Below are 22,426 nucleotides of genomic sequence, written 5' to 3' on the forward strand. Positions count from 1 at the left end.
ACTTCCAAGGTTTCTTACATAGATGGAAGACTGTATGTGTTTCAATCCCAAGATATTGAATCATTCTCCCCCAAATGCACTATTCTTTGATTCTCTTCTAACTGTTGTCCCTCTTATAAGGCACCAAGGCCAAGAAATCTGAGTATAAGAGTAAATGACCTTTTCATTGATGTTCATAGCATTCTCTTCAGTAGTTTCTCAAAGAACTGTGCCAGCATAAGTTTTAGCCAGCAATAGTTATATGGTACCTACACACCTGGCCTTCCCATTCCACTCTAAATATTTCACAGGCTTCCCGATCAGTGTTCTTAAAACATAACTAAGGGCCAGATGCCTGTCCTAATCAAGTCAATCCCAGTAGTCTATAATATATTTTCTAAATTTTTGGTTACATTCTATCTTAAATAATCCCAAGTAAGGAGTAACAATAGCCTATTTCAAATCTCAGCTTATGAAACAGCTTTTTCTTCTCCATGGACACTGTCTAGTTAAAGATATATCCTTTTATATTATAAATAGGGTTAGATAATGCCTACCCAAATTGGTGTGGGTGATTTTCTTTACTCAAGTCTACTGATTCAAATACAAATATCCTCCAGAAACACTCCCAAACATACCTAGAATAATTTTTACCAGTTGTGGTTGTGGTGGCATCTCTTAACCCAGTGAAGTTGACATAAAATTAACTATTAAATCTGCTAACAGGGCTGGGGATGTGGCTCAAGTGCTAATGCGCTCACCTGGCATGCGTGGGGCACTGGGTTCAAGCCTCAGCACCACATAAAAATAAAATAAAGATGTTGTGTCCACCAAAAACTAAAAAATAAATATTAAAAAATTCTCTCTCTCTCTCTCTCTCTCTCTCTCTCTCTCTCTCTCTCTCTCTCTCTCAAAAAAAAAAAAAATCTGCTAACATATCTACTGAGCAACATCTAGGTCTAAGGATGCAAGTTTAACTTAAGCTGACCATCATTCTACAGATATATTTACTATTACATATATAGCATTAAAACAAAGTTAAACGAAGTTCATTGTCATTGTAAATAATTCACATCTACCGTATGAAAAGATAAGTATCATGCCAGGGACTATCATGATATCTGTATTCTAACTCTGTAAGGTTGAGTGCCTCTTATCCGTTTTCTAAAACTCTAAAATTTGCAATCTCATTTCTATGCCTTTTTGAAAAGGTTGTTTTGAAGAATCTGGAGCATAATACAAGATAATTATATTATAAATGACAAAGTTCTATATAAATACAAATTAATGATGGTAGAATTATTTGTAATATTATAATATAAATTTATTCAGGGTAGAGATTGACTTTAATGATCATTGTGGGAACCACAATGTTTAGTATAGTGCCAGTCAATATCTTACATTTAGTGGCTGCTCAAAAAATAAAAATTCCCTAAAGGAAATAAATGTATGAAAAAGAATGACATCATCTAGTTCTTTTTTTATGTGCCATCCCATGTAAGATTTGGTGACATGGTTGAAATTCTGAAAGATTTCAGTGCTGACTTATGCCATATATCCCTTTTACAAAGTAATCACTTTGAAGGTAAGTGAAGGACTTAAAGACTGGGCTACTTTCCATTTGTTATTTCAAAGATAAGCCATTCCCAGAATTTTTCAAATTTTCTCACTTTAGTGCACAGACAGAATTTCCGAAATCAATTTTTGTTCTATAAAAACAAATTTATGAAATTGTATATCACTACATGAACATGTTTTAGCCAGTGAAAAATTGTGTTAGGATAAATGGGGAACATAAAATTCTTGCCTTTTTTGTTATCTATTTCTTTTTCTCTGTGTTTTGTAGATGTTGAGCTTTCTGAAATATATAAACAATTTAGTATTTGCATTGCAAATAGATTGTAAGTAAGTGACCTTTGTAGAGCGTTTCTGCCTAGCAAGTCCCTGGCATGAGTCTGAATTTTTTTTAATGGAAGAAAGTCTAGAAATACCCCTTTAATTCTGTGCTAAGATATGAAGTGTATTGTCTCAGTTCTGCGACACTTAAACAGTATGTTTAACATACAGTATATGGTAATAGTGCAAAAGGGAAAATCAGAATGTATGTAAGCATTATGTTCCCTTTTGTGTATAAAAAGAAAGTAGAGTATGTCAAAAATGTTATTCTTTCAGGTCTATTAATATCAAAATGGACTAAAGAGTTGAAATATTTAATGTCACCTATTGGCCTGAAAGGGGTTGTTGTATTGCTAATGTGAATGCTAATAGTTAAATAGAATAAAAAAGAACATAGGAAGGAGGCATCTCATTTTAAAAATCATAGTGTATTCCATAAGTGTCAGCTGCAAAGTAATTTTCCAGAAATGGTCTAATTTCCCCATCGACTACCATTGTAAAACTAGAGCTGTGTTCCCATAGAAAATAAATTTGGCCCCAGGTTATAATAAAACACTGAAGAATTCAGAAAACCCTATAAAATCAAATATCACAATTATCAGTTCCCGATAAAAAATTCTATCACAAAATATTAATACCACTGGAGTACATCTTAAACTAGTACACCACAGACAGTGTTATTATCCTCTTTCTACAATTCCAAGTCTGTTAAATTTTATTTTGGTGCTAAAGATTGAACCCAGAGGTACTTCATCAGTGATCTACATCCACAATCCTTTTTATTTTTGTTTGGGGACAGGGCTAAGTTGCTGTGGGACTTTGTACATTGCTGAGACTGGCCTCAAATTTGTAATCCTCCTTCCTAAGCCTCCAATGTAGCTGGGATTATAGGCATGCACCACTACACCCAACTTACTCTTATTTAAAAAATTGACTGGGTTCTCTTTATTTTTCATGTTTAGTGTATTTAAATTTCTCTGAAACATTCTTTTTGTTGTGTTTGTTTTGTTCATAGTCCTAAGGGATTGAACCCAGGGGCTCTTTATAACTAAGTACCTCCCCAGTCCTTCTCATTATTTTTTTTTTATTTTGAGACAATCACTAACTTGCTAAGTTGTATGAGAATCTTGGAGAGTACTTCATTTTGACTCTAAGACAGTAACCATTTTTGTTGATCTCAGCAACTTCTGAACTCTGTTTCTGGTGAGTAATAGTTCTGAAAGCATTGCAAATCCTGTTGGTTTTCTTTTTAAACTTCTATTGGCATTTATATACCTATCAACTATATTGATTTCATGTTATAATCCTTTAACAGGACTTATCAGATATTTTATACCTATGAATTTCACTAATTTGCTGAGGCTGGCCTCAAATTTGTAATCTTCCTGCCTCAGCCTCATAAGTCATTGGGATTACAGGCATGTGCCACCAGCAAGTATCTGTGCTTACATTTGTTGAACACTGGATATAGGGAATTAAAATTGGATAAAGGGAGACTTATCAAGGCATATTTTTATAGATTCTTCTCTGAGCTGTGTATGTCTAGAGATAAAGGCAATTTTTTCCTCTGTGTATGGGATGGACAGTTCAGGATTAAGGGTCTTATGACCTGCTTCAGAGGCATTGTCAGAGAATTTTTTTCCACCTGCTTCAGGGAAGAACCAAGAAGGGAAGGTATAAATGACATTCCTAATTCTGCTGTTTTATCAAATAGCAAAGTACCATATTTTCAGGATAGTGTATACTGAATCTGATCACTTTCTTCCTTCTTCTCCCTCCCTCTGCTTCCTCTCCTTAAGCAGTATGGATAGTTGGTGTGTGTGTGTGTGTGTGTGTGTACTTGATATATGTGTGTGTTATACATATACATACACATATGCACACAAATATAACATATGTAGAATTCACTATAGCCTCTGTATTTCTGTGTACTATGTATATTATAAAAGAAATTTTTACTGCAATTTGTATTTGGGGTAAAAGAAAATTTTATATATTTCTTTTTCTCTAAATTTTTGTTGCTATTCCTTTATCATTGCGTTACTCATAAATATATATGAAGTTATTTTCTACCTATGTGCTTTCATTTAGCAAACATGATCTTGCAGACATATCCAACATGGTTATATATTAAATAGTCTCCTTGTTTTAAAAAAATTTAAGCTTACTAGTCAATATGACTCTAACAAATATTTTACTGATTGATTCTGTATGCAACTTGCTGGAGACTAATTTATATGTTGATGATCTAACCATCCAGTACCTCAGAATGTGACTGTATTTGGAGACAGGGCCTTTAAATAAATAAATAAGTTAAAGGAAATTAATTAGGGTGTGCCCTAATCTAATATGATTGGTGTCCCTGAAGAAAGAAGAGATTACAATACAGACCACACAGGGGGACAACCATATGAGAACACAGCAAGAAGGTAGCCATCTGAGAGCTAAGGAGAGAGACTTTATAAGAACCTCTCACAATTCTAGCTTCGGGATCTATGAGAAAATAAATATATATTGTTTAGCCACCCAGACTGTGGTATTTTATAATAGCAGTCCTAGCAAATGAATATACAAGTATTTGTGAAGTGCAAATATGTTTACAGGAGTGATTATTTAATTCAATCTCTATTAAGTGATAGCCTCTGAAGTAAGTCTTATTGGATCATGTTCCTTAACACAAAGCTACAGCTTTACAAAGAGTGCGAGAGACCAGTATGAAAAACTGTCCACAATGCACAATAACATGGTGAAGCTGTATGAGAATCTTGGAGAGTACTTCATTTTTGACTCTAAGACAGTAACCATAGAGGACTTTTTTGGTGACCTCAGCAACTTCCGAACTCTGTTTCTGGTGAGTAATATATCTGAAAGCATTGCAAATCCTGTTGCTTTTTTTTAAAAATTTCTATTGGCATTTTATATACCTATTGACTATATTGATTTCATGTTATAATCCTTTAATAGGAATTGACAGATATTTTAAACCTATGACAAGGATAAAAATTGTTGACTGGCTTAAAGTATAATGGGGACCTAACTGAATTATCTTCAACTTTAGGTATACAGGGGTGTTTTCTACCAAAGTTTTATTGGGAATAAATGAATTGCTAATTAAATGACCTTGATTTTTATATAGCACAGTATTCTACTTTTACTTAGCTTAAAAATTAATACCTAAAAATCATCTTTTACTTAATACATTAAAATGCTATGATTTATGAACAAGTTTCTTCTACAGCCTAAATGAGAAACTGTGATTTTAAATTGGACAATGTAAATGACCTTGAATACCTAAAGTTACTTTCACAATGTGGGCTTTTGTTTTAAACTGCAACTATTGGAAATAATAGTAATATTACCATTAATTGGGAATGAACAGTTAGGGTGAAAGTTATCCTAGAAGGAAAAAAAAGGCTTTGCTACATAAATGCTTTGTTAATTCATCTCCTCAGAATTCAATAAAGAAGTAGAAAATGCAGCATAGATTGATTATGATAGAAACAGAAAGATATACACAATAATTGATATCAAACAGGTAATGGTCCATATATTTGAAAGAACTCTAGAGATTATACCCAATGGGAAGATCAGTTAGCAAACAGATTTTTGCAGTTTGAGGTATGTTTCTCTTCCAAAGCAGTTGTTTGTTAAATAAGGCTCCCTCTCATAGTCAGTGATGCCCTATGACATCACTTAATTTTGGTGTGAATTATACAGTCTGTGAGATGTTAATGTACTTATAGAAACCAAATTGTTTTCATATACTAACCCAAGAATACAAACCAGGGCACATGCCAACAGTTATATGAGCAACTTTGGTAACAGAGGCTACAAGCTACACCAAAAACTTTCATAAATATTATCATTGGCTTTCATTTTTGCTGAGAATGTTAGCTGATTTGGGTCTTTGCCCCTTAACAGAGATACATATTTATCTTTTTAGCTGACCAATAATTAGTATAACGTGTTGTACTTAGCAATAAGAGGGCTAAGAGACAGTAGTAGTCAAATCATTTTCAAAATTTAAAAGCTATCAATATGATACAAGTACACAAACATCTATCTACCTGGATTATATTCCATAAGGAAAGAAACAGTACACTAGTCTTCCCTTACTTGTGTTTTCACTTTCCATAGTTTCAGTTATTCATGGTCAACTCTGGTCATAATATCAAGTGGAAAATTCAAGAAGTTAAAAAACTCATGTTTTAAATAACTTTTATTATAGCTTATTGTTATAACTGTTTTATTTTATTATTAGTTATAGCTAATTTGTTACTGTGCCTAATTTATAAATTGAACTTTATAACAGTTACTTAAGTATATGTTTAAATATATGTATGTATAGATACATATGTGTTTTGATACATATATGTATCATGCATATAGATCTATAGATGTAATTTGGTATCATCTGTGGTTTCAGGTCTACGCAGAATATCTCAGAAAGCATCCTCCACAAATAATAAGGAAATGCTTAATGTTAAAAAGGAGTAAGAACCAAAAATATATACTTATTTGGCACATTTAAATGATAAAACAAACTATTTTTTAACAAAACAATGCATGTGGGTAAATGGAGAAAAAAGTATAAAATTAATATTATAAAACTCCACTGAAAAACATCTTGTTTTAATAAGGACCAAGTCCTAAAACACTGCCTGTCACATTATGTGCCTCCTCATTTCCCCAATAAGCAGAAACAGGATAGTCAATGGTTTATTTTTCCCACATTGCCGCATTTTTTTATTGGTTGCTCAAAACATTACAATGCTTTTGACATATCATATTTCATACATTTGATTCAAGTGGGTTATTGAATTCTTATTTTTACCACGTGTACAGATTGCAGGATCACATTGGTTACACATCCAAGTTTGTACATACTGCCATACTAGTGTCAGTTGTATTCTGCTGCCTTTCCTATCCACTTCCTATCCCCTTCCTATCCCCCTCCCCTCCCCTCCCCTCCCATCTTCTCTCTCTACCCCATCTACTATAATTCATTTCTCTTTTTTTCCCCTTTCCCCTCACTTCCTCTTATATGTAATTTTGTATAACAATGAGGGTCTCCTTCCATTTTCATGCAGTTCCCCTTCTCTCTCCCATTCCCTCCCACCTCTTGTCCCTGTTTAATGGTAATCTTCTTCTCATGCTCTTCCTCTCTGCTCTGTTTTGAGTCGCCCTCCTTATATCAAAGAAGACATTCAGCATTTGTTTTTTAGGGATTGGCTACTTCACTTAGCATAATCTGCTCTAATGCCATCCATTTCCCTGCAAATGCCATGATTTTGTTATTTTTTAGTGCTGAGTAATATTCCAATGTGTACAAATGCCACATTTTTTTATCCCATTCATCTATTGACAGGCATCTAGGTTGGTTCCACATTCTAGCTATTGTGAATTGTGCTGCTATGAACATTGATATAGCAGTATCCCTATAGTATGCTCTTTTTAGGTCTTTGGGGCATAGTCCGAGAAGGGGAATTGCATTTTTATAAAGACAATTCCTGTATTATAGTCTATGTCTAGCCATATTAGCCAGATGCTTGGTGAGAAGTATTCTTGTGTTACTTTTTAATCATAATGTGTTTTTTTTTGTGAATCATATATTTTATTTCAACATGTAACATGTAATCAACATAAAAATTAGTGAGATATTATACAGAGGGGTTTTTTTCCCTTTGTTTTTTGTTCTTTGTGGGTTTTTTCCCCCTTTGTTACCAGGGATTGAACCCAGGGTGTTTAACCACTGAGCCAAATCCCCAGCCCTGAGATTGCATCTCCTGCCTCAGTCTTCTAAGCCACTGGTATTATAGGCCTGCGCCACCACACCTGGATGTACAGTGTTTTGTAAACCATGTTAAGTCTTCATATTTCAGTTTTACAGTTCCAGCCCATCTCAAATTGGACTAGCCACATTACTTGTGCTCAGTAGCCACTATATCAGCCAGTACATTAACTAGACTCAAGTTAAATGTTCTCACTAAAGTCCCTGATAAACTTTACATTATAAGGGGCTTTCTTTGCTGAGTGCTCTGAAATTATTAAAAATAATGAATGTGCTAATCATCACTGGTTTTCATAAGTTCTTTCACTATGATATTCAGTAGTCTTTTATTTGGTGACTCTCATGTATCCATCTGTCCTTCCATCCATTCAACTTTCTATCCACCTTCCCAAGTGTCCCTACCTGAAAGAGTCCTCTGATTTTCAAGCTTTTGCCCTGTGAGTACAGATCTGGAAGGAGTTCAGCGGACCAGCTGACATCTGTCACACCAAGCAGGGCCTTGAGGAGCACTGCTAATGAATCCTTTGTCAATAATGTGTTTTTTTTAAATAAACCAATTCTGTGTCCTTCTGCAAGGCAAAATATGTGACTTTAGGTAAGTCATTTACCCTTTCTAGTTATGCATTTTTTGATGTCCTTGTTTTATTTATTTTTTGTCTTTGTAAAATGAAAGGCTTTGAGTACTGATCTCTGAGAATTTTATTCCATTTTAGTATTCTGAGTCATGGTCAGAATTTCAAAAATGGCAGTCATATCCATTATCTTTTTCTTTGGGGGGTGGTATCTTCACTGCATATTTAGCTTAATAAGGGAGAAATTTCTCATTCATCTTTCTCTGTGTAAATAATCTGACATCATTATGTCTACTTTCATGTGCATTAAACTTCTTGATCTGTTTAGACTTGAGTTTCAAAACAAGTAACCAAATCTTACAATGTGTCAATTAATATCAAATACTTACTAATGTAGTCTTGGCCAGCTGTTGCCATTTGTGCCTTACACACAGTACTGCTACCACTTCCATCTACAAAATTTTAACAACATACTGCAAGAGAACTGGGTGTACAACTTATTAGCTGTATTTAACTTGGCTTGAGCATATAACCTCTCTGGGCATTGGTTTCCTGATCTGTAATATATGAATGATATTCCTGCCGTAATCTTCTTGCCAATATGCAGCAAAACATTGTAACCTTTGCTAAGCAGATGTAGATTATTAGTAGCCATTCTCTGGTCTTTCCAGCAATTACTTAATAAGAAACAACTTGATTTTGATAATGGTCTGGTCCAGAGATAAAAGGAAGAGACTATCATTGATAATCTCTATCCATGAGTGGAGAAAGTAAAATAAATGCAATATTATTGAATAAGTAAGTGTAATACATAAGTAATACATACATAGTAATACATTAAGTTATGATATTAGCATGAAGGAAGAACTGCCTAATTCTGCCTACACTGTCCAGAAAGCCTTCATAGAGAATTTGACATTAGGGCAGGGTCTGGAAAACTCCATAGGAGTTTGACAAGCAGACTTTGACAAGCAGGTTTAAGAGTTTACACCTGATCTGTAAACTGAAGACTCCTAAATCAACATCACCAACTTCAGTCAATCACTTGTGTTCACCATGTTCCTGTTTCATAGTGAGCTTGAAGTGATTTCACTCTCCCAGGGGAAGGAAGAACCCTGAAAGAGAGACAAAATTGTAATCGCCTGAAGTTCCCATTTTCTTAGTGCTTTGTGTGTTTGGCCTCAGGGTTCTTAGCGCTAAAAGCATATTGGACTATAGATGGAAGCAATAAAATACCAGTAGTGCTGAGAAGAAAATAAGAGTTCTGATTCATGTGCTACCAAAAATTACTTCCAAATGAGCTCAGAGTTTCATCTTGGGAGATCTATTTGGCATGTGTAGCATAAACAAAATGCACATACCAAAAATTCTTCCTCAGAGAGAGAGTGTCTCTAAGAGATGGGAAAAACAGAAATAAACAAAAGTGGTTGACATTATGGATTAAGACCTTTTGAATCACATCAGATGAATAAAGGCAGAAATGGATAATTTCCATGGGATGCTGCTTTATAAATTATTAATATGATTCATATAGTACTCAGCTAATGAGGATATTAAAGGTATCCAAAAGAAATGCATAGTATATTATTACAGAGATAGATGTTGAGAGCCACAGTTTAGTCAGAATGACGCCTGGCATTTTTGCCAGAGGGAATGGTTGAAAGGTGACCCTGCTCCGGGATTAGGGCGGATCCTGCTAGGATTAGGGCGGATCCTGCTGCCTCAGGCGCCTGCTACTTTGGAGTTCCCATTGAGTTCTCCCAGGGTTCTGATTGGCACGCAGAGCCCGGTGGAGGCAGTGTGTTCCCATGAAGTGTGTGTAGAGTGCCAGTGAGAGTTTGGGATTAAAGGTTGCTGTTTGAACCTACAAGGCTGTGTGGCGGCTTGGTTATTTTGTGCCCAGACTGCGGCAATATATGTTATTGGAAACATTTACAAATTTAGATTTTCTAGTTAGTTTTTCTGGGATTTCATCAGAGTTTTTAAAACTGCATATAATCTAGGCAAGATTAATTAACAACCACTAGATTCAAGTTGAATATTGTGTGGAAGAAAATTAAATTCCATATTTATGCAATGTATAAACATCTTGTTTGCTCATTCTCCTTTATGCTTCAGTCATTCTACTAGTTTAAACAGTTGACTGCACAAACACTCTTTTTTCTTTTGAGATATTTTGAATAGAATATTCAAAATCAGTGAACCTTATATATTTCACTACCATACAATATCTTGCTTAGGCATAAAAATTAATTTCAGCTGTTGGAAAAATGTTTGAGGCAAGTATTATACTTCAATAACTTTCATAGCTCCAAATAAATTATAGAAAATACTTCTTTTCTCTTTTAAATCTGTCAGTTTCCTGCTGCTTCTGTATGTTTTTGTTTTGTTTTGTTTGTAAAGAACAATATGTTACCAGGCACTCAATAAATATTTGTTTTGTGTACCTCCATTCTATACCTCATACACTAGAAATATACAGGGATAAGGCTTTGTAGAGTTATTAGATGCAATGACATAATTTAGAAAGAAAATGTTGCCATTACTATTAATCATGCTAGCAGATTTCCCCTGAATCAAATAAATACATTCATCATTTGATAAATAAACATTGGAACACCTCTTAGATGAGTATTAAAATGGCTGTTAGGAGTAATACCAAATAATCATGGAGTTGTATGCCATTGTTCAGTCTTGCTACTTCTACCTTCTAGATATCTTTTTAATCTATCCATTTGTCTCTAAGCTCACTAACACTATTTTAGTTCTGGGCCTCCACCATCTCTTAGCTGGACTGTAACAGTGACCTTATGTCTGGTATCTCCATCTCTGGGTTTACATTTATGCATTACTTTCCTTTCTCTCTCTCTCTCTCTCTCTCTCTCTCTCTCTCTCTCTCTCTCTCTCTCTCTCTCTCTCCCCCTCATCATCCCTCCCTCCCTCCTTCTCCCCCCCTCCATCCCTCCCTCTTTTCAGTACAGGAGTGCTGGGGATTGAACCCAGGGCTTCTCAAGTGCCAAGCAAGCCCTCTACCTCTGAGCTATACACTAGCTCCTCATCCATTTCTATTTCTAATTTTTAATCCATTCACCACATTGTTACCAAGTTAAAAACAAACCAATATTTAAAAGAAAATATGATCTTAACTCTCCTTACTTAAGATTCTTTCATGACTTCCCTATATAGCCTCATGATCAACCTGATCTTTTAAAAATTAAAGTGGCATACAAAAGAACTATGCTTTAAGGCCAGACCATCTTATGATTGGTCCTGAATGAGCCACATTACTTACTCACTCTCTTCTCAGATTGGGAAAACTCAAATCTGGAAAGTAGAAGCAGCACAAGTCACAGCAAGTTCCTAAGAGGACCAAAGCCTCGCAGAACAGAGAGAAACTTTAGAAACACATTATCAAAACTAGAGGAAGGCTAAGAGGCCAGTGTGTGATTGTCATTATGCCTTAATTATTCCCAAAGCTGGTAAGCCATGGGAAATTATGACAAACAAGTTCAAACTTATGACAGTTCTCAGGGATATTCTTCCTTTTTATCTCAAGGAATTGTTCTTTAAAATCTGAACTTTTGGAGAGCTCCCTGAGTAGCCATGTTGCCTTTTGGAGATACTTAATTTTGAGAATTTCTCATCTCTCTGAAGCCAACTTCCCATTTACAAGGCCTCAATCATCTCTAAATCTAAACTTTAATTGGAAAAGCAAAGTGAGCATCTGCACTTACTTAGACTCAAAAGACTAAATTGATAATATACAGAAAATTTTATTCATTCATTAAAGGCAATTTGCCTTTTGCTGGCAGCTGGAATTAACTTCCAGCTGCTGGCTGATGATTGGCTCACAGCGGCCCCAGCAACATCTAGCTGATTGGCTCCTCGGCCCCAGCAACATCTAGCTGATTGGCTCCTCTGCGGTGATGCTCATTGGACTGTTTCCCTGCCCTTTCAGACCACGGAGCTGCTCATTGGGGGACTTTTTTGGCTCCGCCCACGTGACCCAGCCAATCGGCCTCAAGAGCAGGAGGATTGTGGGAGGTGGAGAGAAGCTTGTGTGGGAGAGAGAGGCTTGTGGAAAGCCGGTGGTGGCAGTTGAGGCTCTGAGGGTTTTTCCTGAGAGGCTATTTTGTTTGGCGTGTGTGGTTCTAAAAATAAAGTTAGTTTCTTTTGACAAGTGGCTCCTGATTGTGCCCAGCCAGACTGCGGCATTTGGTGGCTCGCACGGGGAGCGACTGAGGGTAAGTGAAACTGCTCGCCCCTGAGGGCAGGGCGAGAGGATGGGTAGCCATTTTAAGATTCCTCTTTTATTTTGCTTCACTTTTGTTTTAAGTTGCCTGTCCCTGGAGATGAGTGAGACGGAAGAAAAACCGCTCACATCTGAGGAAAAACTATTTACGTCTGAGGAACAGATAGGGAGAAAGGACGGATGCACATGTCAGGAGGATAGAAAGGCTATAATGACTTTTTGTTGTTCCCTTTTTATTTCATTCTGTCTCGGTTTTGTTTGGCGTCATCTTGTTGGGTTGTATTATAGTAGAAATACGGGATCAGAAATTAGTAAAAAACAAACTGAAAGAGTGTTAAGTAAATTGTTAGAGGAAGGAGGCATCCCAGTAAAATCAAGAGCAGTCAGGGCATACGTTGATACAATACAAAAATGTAGCCCATGGCTTTTTAAGGAGGAGTTGTTAAATATATCACAATGGAACCATCATAGTGAAGATTTAAAAAGAATAGAAAAGAAAAGCCCAGGGACTCTGCCAGTTGGCACATTGCCATTGTGGACATTCGTATCTTGTTTGCTTAGTCCAAAGCCTTCAGTTCAGACAACGGTAGAGGAAGGAGAAGACATAATGATTCAAGTAAAAGAGAAGGTCTCTCAAGTTAGTCAGACAGAGGAAAAGATTCAAGTAAAAGAGAAGGCCTCTCAAGCTAGTCAGACAGAGAAAGAAAGTGTAAAACAGAAAAAGCCATCAGGGGGAAAGTTACAACAGGAGACTGCTACTAACACCTTTCTATCACCAGAGGGTGTAAGTGTCCAACCAACAGCACCACCTCTACAGGAGACTGCTACTAACACCTTTCTATCACCAGAGGGCGTAAGTGTCCAACCAACAGCGCCACCTCCATATGCTGGCAGCTGGAAGTTTGCTGGGGCCCCTTTGGCTGTGGCTCTCAACACCTTTGAAAAAGTAAGGATGAATTTTTGCATAAGAAGATTGTGTGTATAATTCCTGATCCAAAAAGACTTAAGTTATTTTGACACATTTTAAAACCTTTAATTCAAAAAGCTTCTGACATTTAAAGGAAACTCTAGTGTAGTACTGTGTTATTAAAATGGGTGGACTTACGTAAGAAACCAAATAGGTTGTTTAACCAAATAGGGTCTTAATCAACAATATAAACTGTTATCTAGAATTCCATGATCCAAAAATCTCTATTAGATGCCATATAAGTTGATTTCTCTTTGCTTTGCCAATAAAATGGTAATTAATATTATGAAAATGACCTTGAGAAACTGCAGACCCTGATGTGCCTCTTAAATAATTTAGTTTTCTTTGTAAGCTAAATGTCTTCCAAGTCTCATCACTTGGGAATTCAAAGGGAGGTTGCCTTAGTAACAATAATCCAAATAGTCCAAGTTATCTCATCTTTCCCCCCATAGGCAGGACTCAAGCTTTTGCAATCTACATTGCCACAGACACATCTGGAGTCATCTCATGCATGTTAAAAAATGTCATCTGCAGTCACCATTTGACATTTTCTCACAAACAAGCTACTCAATATCCACTATTCTAGCATTGAACATCACAAAAGCCCCTGCCCCTCCTATCTGGCTATAGCTCTAGTTCCCCTCAGCTAAAAATGTTTATTTTTCCTTGGGATGCTTCTTGGGGTCACCTTCAATGAAAATTCTATGTGTGGGACAAGGGTGCTTCTACTGCTCCAGTTTTGTACCAATACTTGAAGTACTCCTGTGGTATTGCACTCAGTGCAGAAGTAGCCATGTGTCAAAGACACTTCAGAAACAGTTCCTTTCACTTCTCTTCTGATCCCTTTCTCCTTGGGGGATTTAGAAAATGTTTCAAGTCTTAGAGACCTAAAGGGGATCCTAATATCATAAACCCCTCCTTTTCCCTTCTTCCTCCCTTTTTTCCAGGCACTGAGGCCTGTATCTTCCTTTTCCTAGAAGCCAAGAATAAATAAAATGCCAGAATAAATCCTTTCATGCAAATAGAGCCCTAAGGGCCCACCAACTCCCTCTAGTTAATCATATACACCCAAATAATTCCCTTTGAGCTCAGCTGGGACCACCCTGGCTACATAGCCTTAGGTTTATTTTGATCTATTGCAACTCTTTGAAAATAGGTGATCCATGTAAAATATATGGTAACTCTATTAAGTAGAATATTTGACCAGAATACCTCATTCCCCAGCTGTGCTGAAGAGCAGACTTTACTGTATTATATACATATATCATTGAATTTTTCTTTGGAAGAAGATGTCACCTATCAACTGCTGTATTCTCTTTGACTGTTTACTTTAGGCCAGAAGTGGATGTCCTATTTTTCTGATATGATTGTTCTTTGTATAAAAAAGTTAAACATTATATCATAAAGAACTAAAGGAATATGTAATAATGGTACACATAGTTTAAAGAAAACCCAAATTCCCCAACATCATAAAAATGCCTACTGGTATGAATGATTTTAAAATATGTATACATTTTAGATTAACACTATAAAACTTAGAACTATTTTTGGAAACATTTATGATACTTTTAATAATTGTCAGAATTTTCTATGACAAGCTAAATTTTGCCCTTTAAAAATCCAGGACAATGTAATAGTTAACAATGAAGATATTAACAAAATCCCTTAAATGCCTTTTGAAGTTTAGTAAGAATTAGATCCAGGAAATAAAATGGAATATCCAGTTCTGGTAACATTTCATGTAGGATTTTTCATAGAAGTTTTCCCTCTAAAGAAGTTACTATTGAATTATGTCCTAATACCAGGAAGTTGCAAAGTTATTAGGTAAGGAAGCAAGTGTACAAGCTGACCTTTTCTTAGGATCTTGAGACTGACCAAAAATACTTCAAGATATCTCAAAGGTATGTATCAAAGCATGCCTATTATAACCTGAGCCTGAAGATCCTTGAGGTTAATGCTACTGGTGCTTTTTTCAGCTTGCTGAGTATTTCTTCATTCTGTTTCATCTTTGTTCACTAATCATTTTTTTTTTTTATCAGAAAAGATGCCCTAGCCCCTGTGTAAGGCAGTAAAAGGCAGGACTCTTCCATTACATTGGGCCCACTGAATTCCCTTTGTCTAATATACCCACTCCCTCTTCTCCTCCATCATTCCTCATTTGTTGATCACCTTGTTTGAGTTACTTCCTCTAAGAAGCCTACCCTAATACTCACAATTTGGTCATGGTAATCCCTTCCACATACTTTTACACCTCCATACTAGCACATTTTACCCTGTATTGTGTTCTTCTCCAGATCCTCAGTGATTAGCACTATGATTAGCCTACTATGAACCAAGCAGTGCTAATGACAGGAAATATATGGAATGATTCAGTCCATTAAGAAAACAATGAATGAACCAAGCAACCAACAATCACAAAAGTATCAGAATGATTGCCCACTGGAGCCCCAGTCTACTGGGAACAAATAGTAATAAAGCAATATAATAAGTGTATATAAAGAGCATGTTAAGCACAGGGGAAAGACACATTTCATTCTGTGTGATTTAAGTAAGCACCTAAGACAAAGTGACATGTGAACTGGATCTTTCTTTTGCTACTATATAACATTTCATGTTTAAAGAATTCCTTTCCTTTTTGTTCTCCCCAACCTCATTTTGGTGTTTAAGTTTAATGGTAAATATATGTTGTCTCCTAGTGTTCCATGATGAGTTCAAAGTGGAAAAACAGCTATTTTATTGCCAGAGAAGCAGTTATCAGCTAATTATTATGATCTACAGGTTATCCAACATATGCTTGGATGAGCAGTAACCAAACTTCAATTACTTCTTATTGACTGACAGCTGTCCTGAACAATAGGACAATCAATGCTGATTATCTAGGGCAAAAGCTACTGCTGAAGGACTGATTCCTGCGGTGTTCATTTATACCAGTGTTTCTCACCAATGGACATTTTTCAAGGTCTAGAGAAATAACTAAGGAGGAGGTGATACTGGCATCTAGTTTGTAAAACTAGGGATGCTGCTAAATATCAGTAATGTACAGGATGACCTCCCTCAACAAAGGAATATCTGGCCCAAAGTATTAGTAGTGCTGAAGTTGAGAAACCCTGTTTCAGAGTTATCTGCTAATGATTTGATTTTTTAGGAATCCTTTGGAAAATAATATGCAGTGATCCAAATAAGTAAAAAAAAAAAATCTGTACTAGTAAATTAATAATGCAACTGTTAGTCACATTGATTTAATATTTTAAAGATAATTTCAATTATTTATTTGATCACCGTATTATTTCATTTCTTTTTTTGTATGGTGCTAGGGATCATTCATGCCTGCAAATTTTAGGAAAATTAGAAAATATAGATGTAAAAAGAAAGAAATAATGTTTCACCAAGAGATAATTAATATGAGTACCTTGGCATATATCCTGCCAGCCAATTCCCTGTGCATGTATGGATATATAGATATATAGATATAGATATAGATTGTGAAATTGTTTTTCTAGTAACAACAGAAAATCTTATGAAAATGTGGTCCTAAATTATTTGGTGGCTTACACATATATGGAAATGTCCTTCGACATTCAGTGGATAATGCCATTGGTTGTGTCTTCAGTTGTGAATAAAAATCTTAATCTGATTTCCTGATGTCCTTTTAAAAATACCTTGTCTTTAAAGCATGCTAATAATTCTGATTTTTTTGGAAGCCACCTGTGAATGGACCAGTTAAGTCTTGTTTTCTCTTTTTCTTTTTTTGTATAATATACACACCAAACTGCCACTTAGCAAGGGGTCTTTAATTAGTAATTGATGACTGGCTAGTTGGTTCAGTTTATATTAATATTTCCTTAGCATCATCTGTTTGTCTCTGCTGTGTACTTGGTTTCAAAATTATTTACCACACCTAGGGTGTCATTCCATTTTTGAATGCAAATTGTTAATAATATAAAAGTTTAATAGTTAACCACAAAAATCCTTAACAACAGTAATATTATGATTTAGAATGAGAACAAGTGTCTTGAATGTATCTGTGTATGCATTTTGTTTTTCTTGCATTTCTTCTCATTTTCTTCTTGAATCAAATTTTTAATATCATGGGATATATATAGTCTCTTAAACTTTTCTTCTTTCCTTTTTTAAAGACCTAAAACATGATAATTTTACTGATGAAACAACTATTTTTGTTCATATGTCAGTTTTGATTTCAGTTTCTGCAAGCATTTGGTTTCATGATATTCAGAATTTTCTGGCTTTCTTCATGGGCTATTGGGCAGACCAGAGAGTGCACAGTATTCCTAAAAGGCCTGAGAATAGACCAGTCATCCATTCAAATCTTGATATTTTGAAATGGAAGATGCACAAAGTTGATTATTCTTTAGGAATCTTGTAAATTCCTTGTTCAAACTAACAGATTACTTAGTGGTGTAGTTGGAATAATTTTAGTTGACTTTTCCATATTTCATAAATACTTCACAAAAGAGCCAAACTTTTTCTTTTCATTTTTCTTTTTCTCTCTTTTCCTGTACTAGGGATTGAGCCCAGGGGTGATCTAACATGAAGCTGTAGCTATACCACCAGCTTTTTTTTTTTTTTTTTTTTTTTTGAGACAGGGTCTTTTGCTAAGTTGCTTAGAGCCTTGCTAAATTGCTGAGGCTAGCCTTGAATTTGTGATACTTCTGCCTCAGCCTCCCCAGTCTCCTCAGTCTCTGGAATTACAGGTGTGCTCCATCACATCCAGCTATAACCAAAATTATTTATCCTGGAAGCAGTATAGCTTGGAATAGTGTGTGCATGTATATGGAGATATATATGTGGGGGGTGGGTGTGTATTTTCTCTCTCAGTTGTCTTTGATCTTGGAGTAAAAAATTGAAAGCCTCAGGTACAACAGTGGTTAAGAAGAGCTAAATGAAGAAAACCACAACTGAGCTGGGACATAACAGTGGTGCATGCCTGTAATCCCAACAGGTTGAGAGGCTTAGACAGGAGCATCACAAGTTTTATGCCAGCCTCAGCAAAAGTGAGGTGCTAAGCAACTCAGTGAGACCCTGTCTCTAAATAAAATACAAAATGGTGCAGATGGTATGGCTCAGTTTTAAAAGCAGCCCTGGGTTCAATTCCCACCATCAAATAGAAAAAAAAAGGAAATTAAAAATGTAAAAAAAATTGAGCTAAACAGATAATTATCTAAAATGTGGTTACAATCTTAAACATAACCATAGTGACCAATATAAACTCCAGATGGGAGATATAGGTTGATGTCCCTCACAATCTTGAAAGTTTATTTTGAATGATAAATATTTTTAGTGCTATAAGCCATCCTTCTTCATCAAATGACATCTGAAAGAAAGTATTTCCTAAAGTATTTGCTTTTTCATTTAAAATAGGAGATTTATAAATAAAAATTCAATTTAAGATGATTCCTCTGTAATACATCCTGATCATGTGGATGTTTTTTCATACTATATTGAAAGTTTACAAATAGAATATTTTTAAAGAAATATGCTTCTATAACATTTGAACATTGCTTAGGCAAAATATATTTTAGGTAACCCTTTAGGTAATATGATTTAATAAATAGGCCAAATCAATTTATATACTGTAACTATTTGCATATATAGATATTACGGTCAAGTATTTTTGTGTCTGAAAATAATTGGTTTATTTTTTCTTTTCAACAAGCATGTTTCAGTATTTGCTCTTTTTCATAGTATTATAAGGATGCTTTTGGCTTCCAAGTGAAATTTTAACAAAAATTGGCTTAAAAATATGGTTTTACTGTCTCATATCACAAGAGGGATGGAGATAGAGGCAATTAATTCAATATCTTAGTGATATCATCTAGGAAATGAGACTTCCCAGATATGTCTGTTTTGTCATTGTTACCATTCTGTTTCTTTGTTGCAAAATGGCTGCAGTTTTTTCAGGCATGTCATGCAAATATGATGATATCTAGGAAAGAAGAGGATATTGCCTCTCATAAAGCTGTTTTGTATTAGGGAGAAAAACTTTTCCAGAAGCCTCTAGGAATTTTTTTCCTCTGGATTCTGTTTTCTACAATTGTGTCACATGCTCATCCCTATACTAATCACTGTCAAAGACAATCTTAGAGTAACTGTCATCCACCCCTGTGTCTAAAATAGGGCCCTTCCCCTGAACATGTGCCTGTGCACAGAGTGAGCAGCAAAACGAATTCAGGGCACTGCCAGCAAGTAAGGTTGGCACTGAAGAAATAGGGGTAGGCTACAAAAAGTATCTGTAAAAGAGATGACATAAAAGCAAATTGTTGTCCAGCATTGTCAAAAGTTCCAAGCTGGCAAAATACAAATTAATGTGTTTTGTTTGTGAAATGCATACTTGCAATTATTTAAGTATTTAAAACTACCTTGGGAAGTATGAATGTAAATAGAAAACATAATGTTATGGTTTAGATATTGTGTCCCCCCAAAGCTCACATGTTAAACAATGAAAGAAGGTTCAGAGGAGAAATGATAGAGTTGTGAGAGTCTTAACCCAATGACTGAATTAATCCCTGATGAGACTAACTGAGTAGTAACTGGAGGCAGGTTGGGTGTGGCTGGAGGAAGTGGTTCATTGGGGACATGTCTCTGGGGTATATATTTTGTATCTGGAAAGTGAAGTCTTTCTCTCTCCTTTCTGATCATCATGTGAGCTGTTTCGCTCTGCCAAACTCTTCCTTCCAAGATGTTCTGGCTCACCTTGAGCCCTGAGGAATGGTGTCTGCTGTATATGGATTGAAACCATGAGCCCTAAGTAAACCTTTCCTCCTCTACAGTTCTTCTGCTTGGGTATTTGAGTTACAGCAGCAAAAAAGCTAACTAAAACATATAATCTGTTCATTTTCAAGTTATCCTTCCCTGTTTGTGTTTTGTCTTTTACTTGTAGGAGACTGTTCTACTTTTCTAGCTTGCTTGCTTACATTCTTGCTTTTTCTCATTCATTCATTCAACAATTATTTATTGAGTGCCTACTAAAGGACCAGACACTATTCCAGTCAAAGGCATGGTGTCTGTAACTTACTTTAGTAAATCTCTACCCTTCTGGCACCTGAGTTGTAAAGAGGGTGAGTGAGATATTAAACTCATTCAAATAATAGACATAATTATTAGGAAAATTATTCTACCTGTTCGAATATAAATGGTTCGACAAAAGAAACAATGTCAAATGGAATGGCCAAATGATAATGGCTGGAAGGTTTCAAAATTAGTTACAAAGTTCTATTGTACAATCAATATTTTAAACTAAGATTTAAATTTTGACATTATAGATTTGTCCTTAAATGCAGAGTTTTCAAGTTTAGAAGACTCCACTGGTTATATTTGGATGATTTTTATAAGCTGTGGTGACTTTAGTACACCTCTCTTACCACTGATGGATCTTCCAAACCGAAACTAAACAACAACAACAGCAAAAAATAGAACTCGATAAAAAAATTGATAATTTAGACTTAACAAACATACATAGAATATTCCATCCATCAACGAGCAAATACACTTTCTTCTCTGCAGCACATGGATCTTTCTCCAAAATAGACCATGTGTTATTCCACAAAGCAAGTCTTAGCAAATACAAAAAACTAGAGATACTACCCTGCATTCTAATTTACCATGTGGAATGAAATTACAAATCAATGATAAAATAAAAATAGAAGCTATTCCAAAACCTGGGGACTAAATAATATGCTTTTGAATGACACATGGATAAGAGAAGACATCAGGGAGGAGATTAAAAAATCTTAGAGGTAAATGAGAACTCTAGTACAACATATCAAAATCTCTGAGACACTATGAAGGCAGTGCTAAGTAGAAAGTCCATTGCATGAAGCTCATTCATTAAAAGAATTAAAAGTCAACAAATAAATGGTCTGATATTACATCTCAAACCCCTAGTAGTTAGAAGACAGGAAATAATTAAAATCAGGGTGGAAATCAATGAAATTAAAACAAAAGTAAAAATTAAAAAATTGACAAAAAGCTGATTTATGAAAAAATAAATAAAATTGACAAACCCTTAGCCACCCTTACAAAAAGGAGAGAGAAAATTAAAATTTGTGATGTTAAAGGAAATTTCATGGCAGAAACTACTGAAATACAGAAGACAATTAGAAACTATTTTGAAAATTTATACTCCAGTAAAATAGAAGACTTAAGACACCCACAAATTTCTAGAGGGATATGATCAACCCACACTAAGTCAAGAGGGCATACACAATTTAAACAGATCAATTTCAAGTAAGGAAATAGAAGATGCCATCAAAAGCCTACCAACCAAGAAAAGCCCAGGACCAGATGGATTCACAGCTGAGTTCTACAAGACCTACAAAGAATAATTAATATCACTACTCAAATTATTTTATGAAATAGAAAATGAGGAAACCCTTCCAAACTTATTCTATGAAGCTAGTATCATCCTGATACCAAAACCAGGCAGAGACACGTCAAGGAAAGAAAATTTCAGACCAATATCCCTGACGAACATAGATGCAATAATTCTCAATAAAAATTCTGTCATCTCACATACAAAAACATATTTAAAAAATAATGCACCATGATCAACTGGGGTTCATTCTGGGGATGCAAGTTTGGTTCAACATATGGAAATCAATAAATGTAATTCATCACATCAATAAACTTAAAGATAAGAATGGTATGGTTATATCAATTGATGCAGAGAAAGCATTTGACAAAATATAGCACTCTTTCATGTTCAAAACAATAGAAAATCTAGGGATAGTAGGAACATACATCAACATTGTAAAAGCTACCTATGTTAAACCCAAGGCCAACATCATTCTAAGTGGAGAAAAATTGGAAGCATTTCCTCTAAAAACTGGAACAAGACAGTGATGTCCTTTTTCACCACTTCTATTCAACATAGTCCTTGAAATTCTAGCCAGAGCAATTAGACAGACGGAAGAAATTAAAGGGATACCAATAGGAAAAGAAGAACTCAGATT

At 35.3% G+C, this 22,426-nt stretch overlaps 1 protein-coding gene across 11 annotated transcripts in view; it reads left to right on the forward strand.

Annotated features, from left to right (window-relative positions):
• Diaph2 (diaphanous related formin 2) overlaps positions 1-22,426 on the forward strand; it is an 867,887-nt gene that overhangs the window by 632,016 nt on the left and 213,445 nt on the right. For all 11 annotated transcript variants that reach the window (XM_046427818.2, XM_046427819.2, XM_046427820.2 and 8 more), the window contains one exon: positions 4,562-4,726. In XM_046427818.2, coding sequence (XP_046283774.1) covers positions 4,562-4,726 — 165 coding nt within the window. The remainder of the gene's footprint in view (positions 1-4,561; positions 4,727-22,426) is intronic.

The sequence above is a fragment of the Marmota monax genome, unplaced genomic scaffold, assembly GCF_021218885.2.
Source record: "Marmota monax isolate L192 unplaced genomic scaffold, Marmota_monax_Labrador192_F-V1.1 WCK01_AAM20220418_F8-fsc00067, whole genome shotgun sequence".
Taxonomy (NCBI): domain Eukaryota; kingdom Metazoa; phylum Chordata; class Mammalia; order Rodentia; family Sciuridae; genus Marmota; species Marmota monax.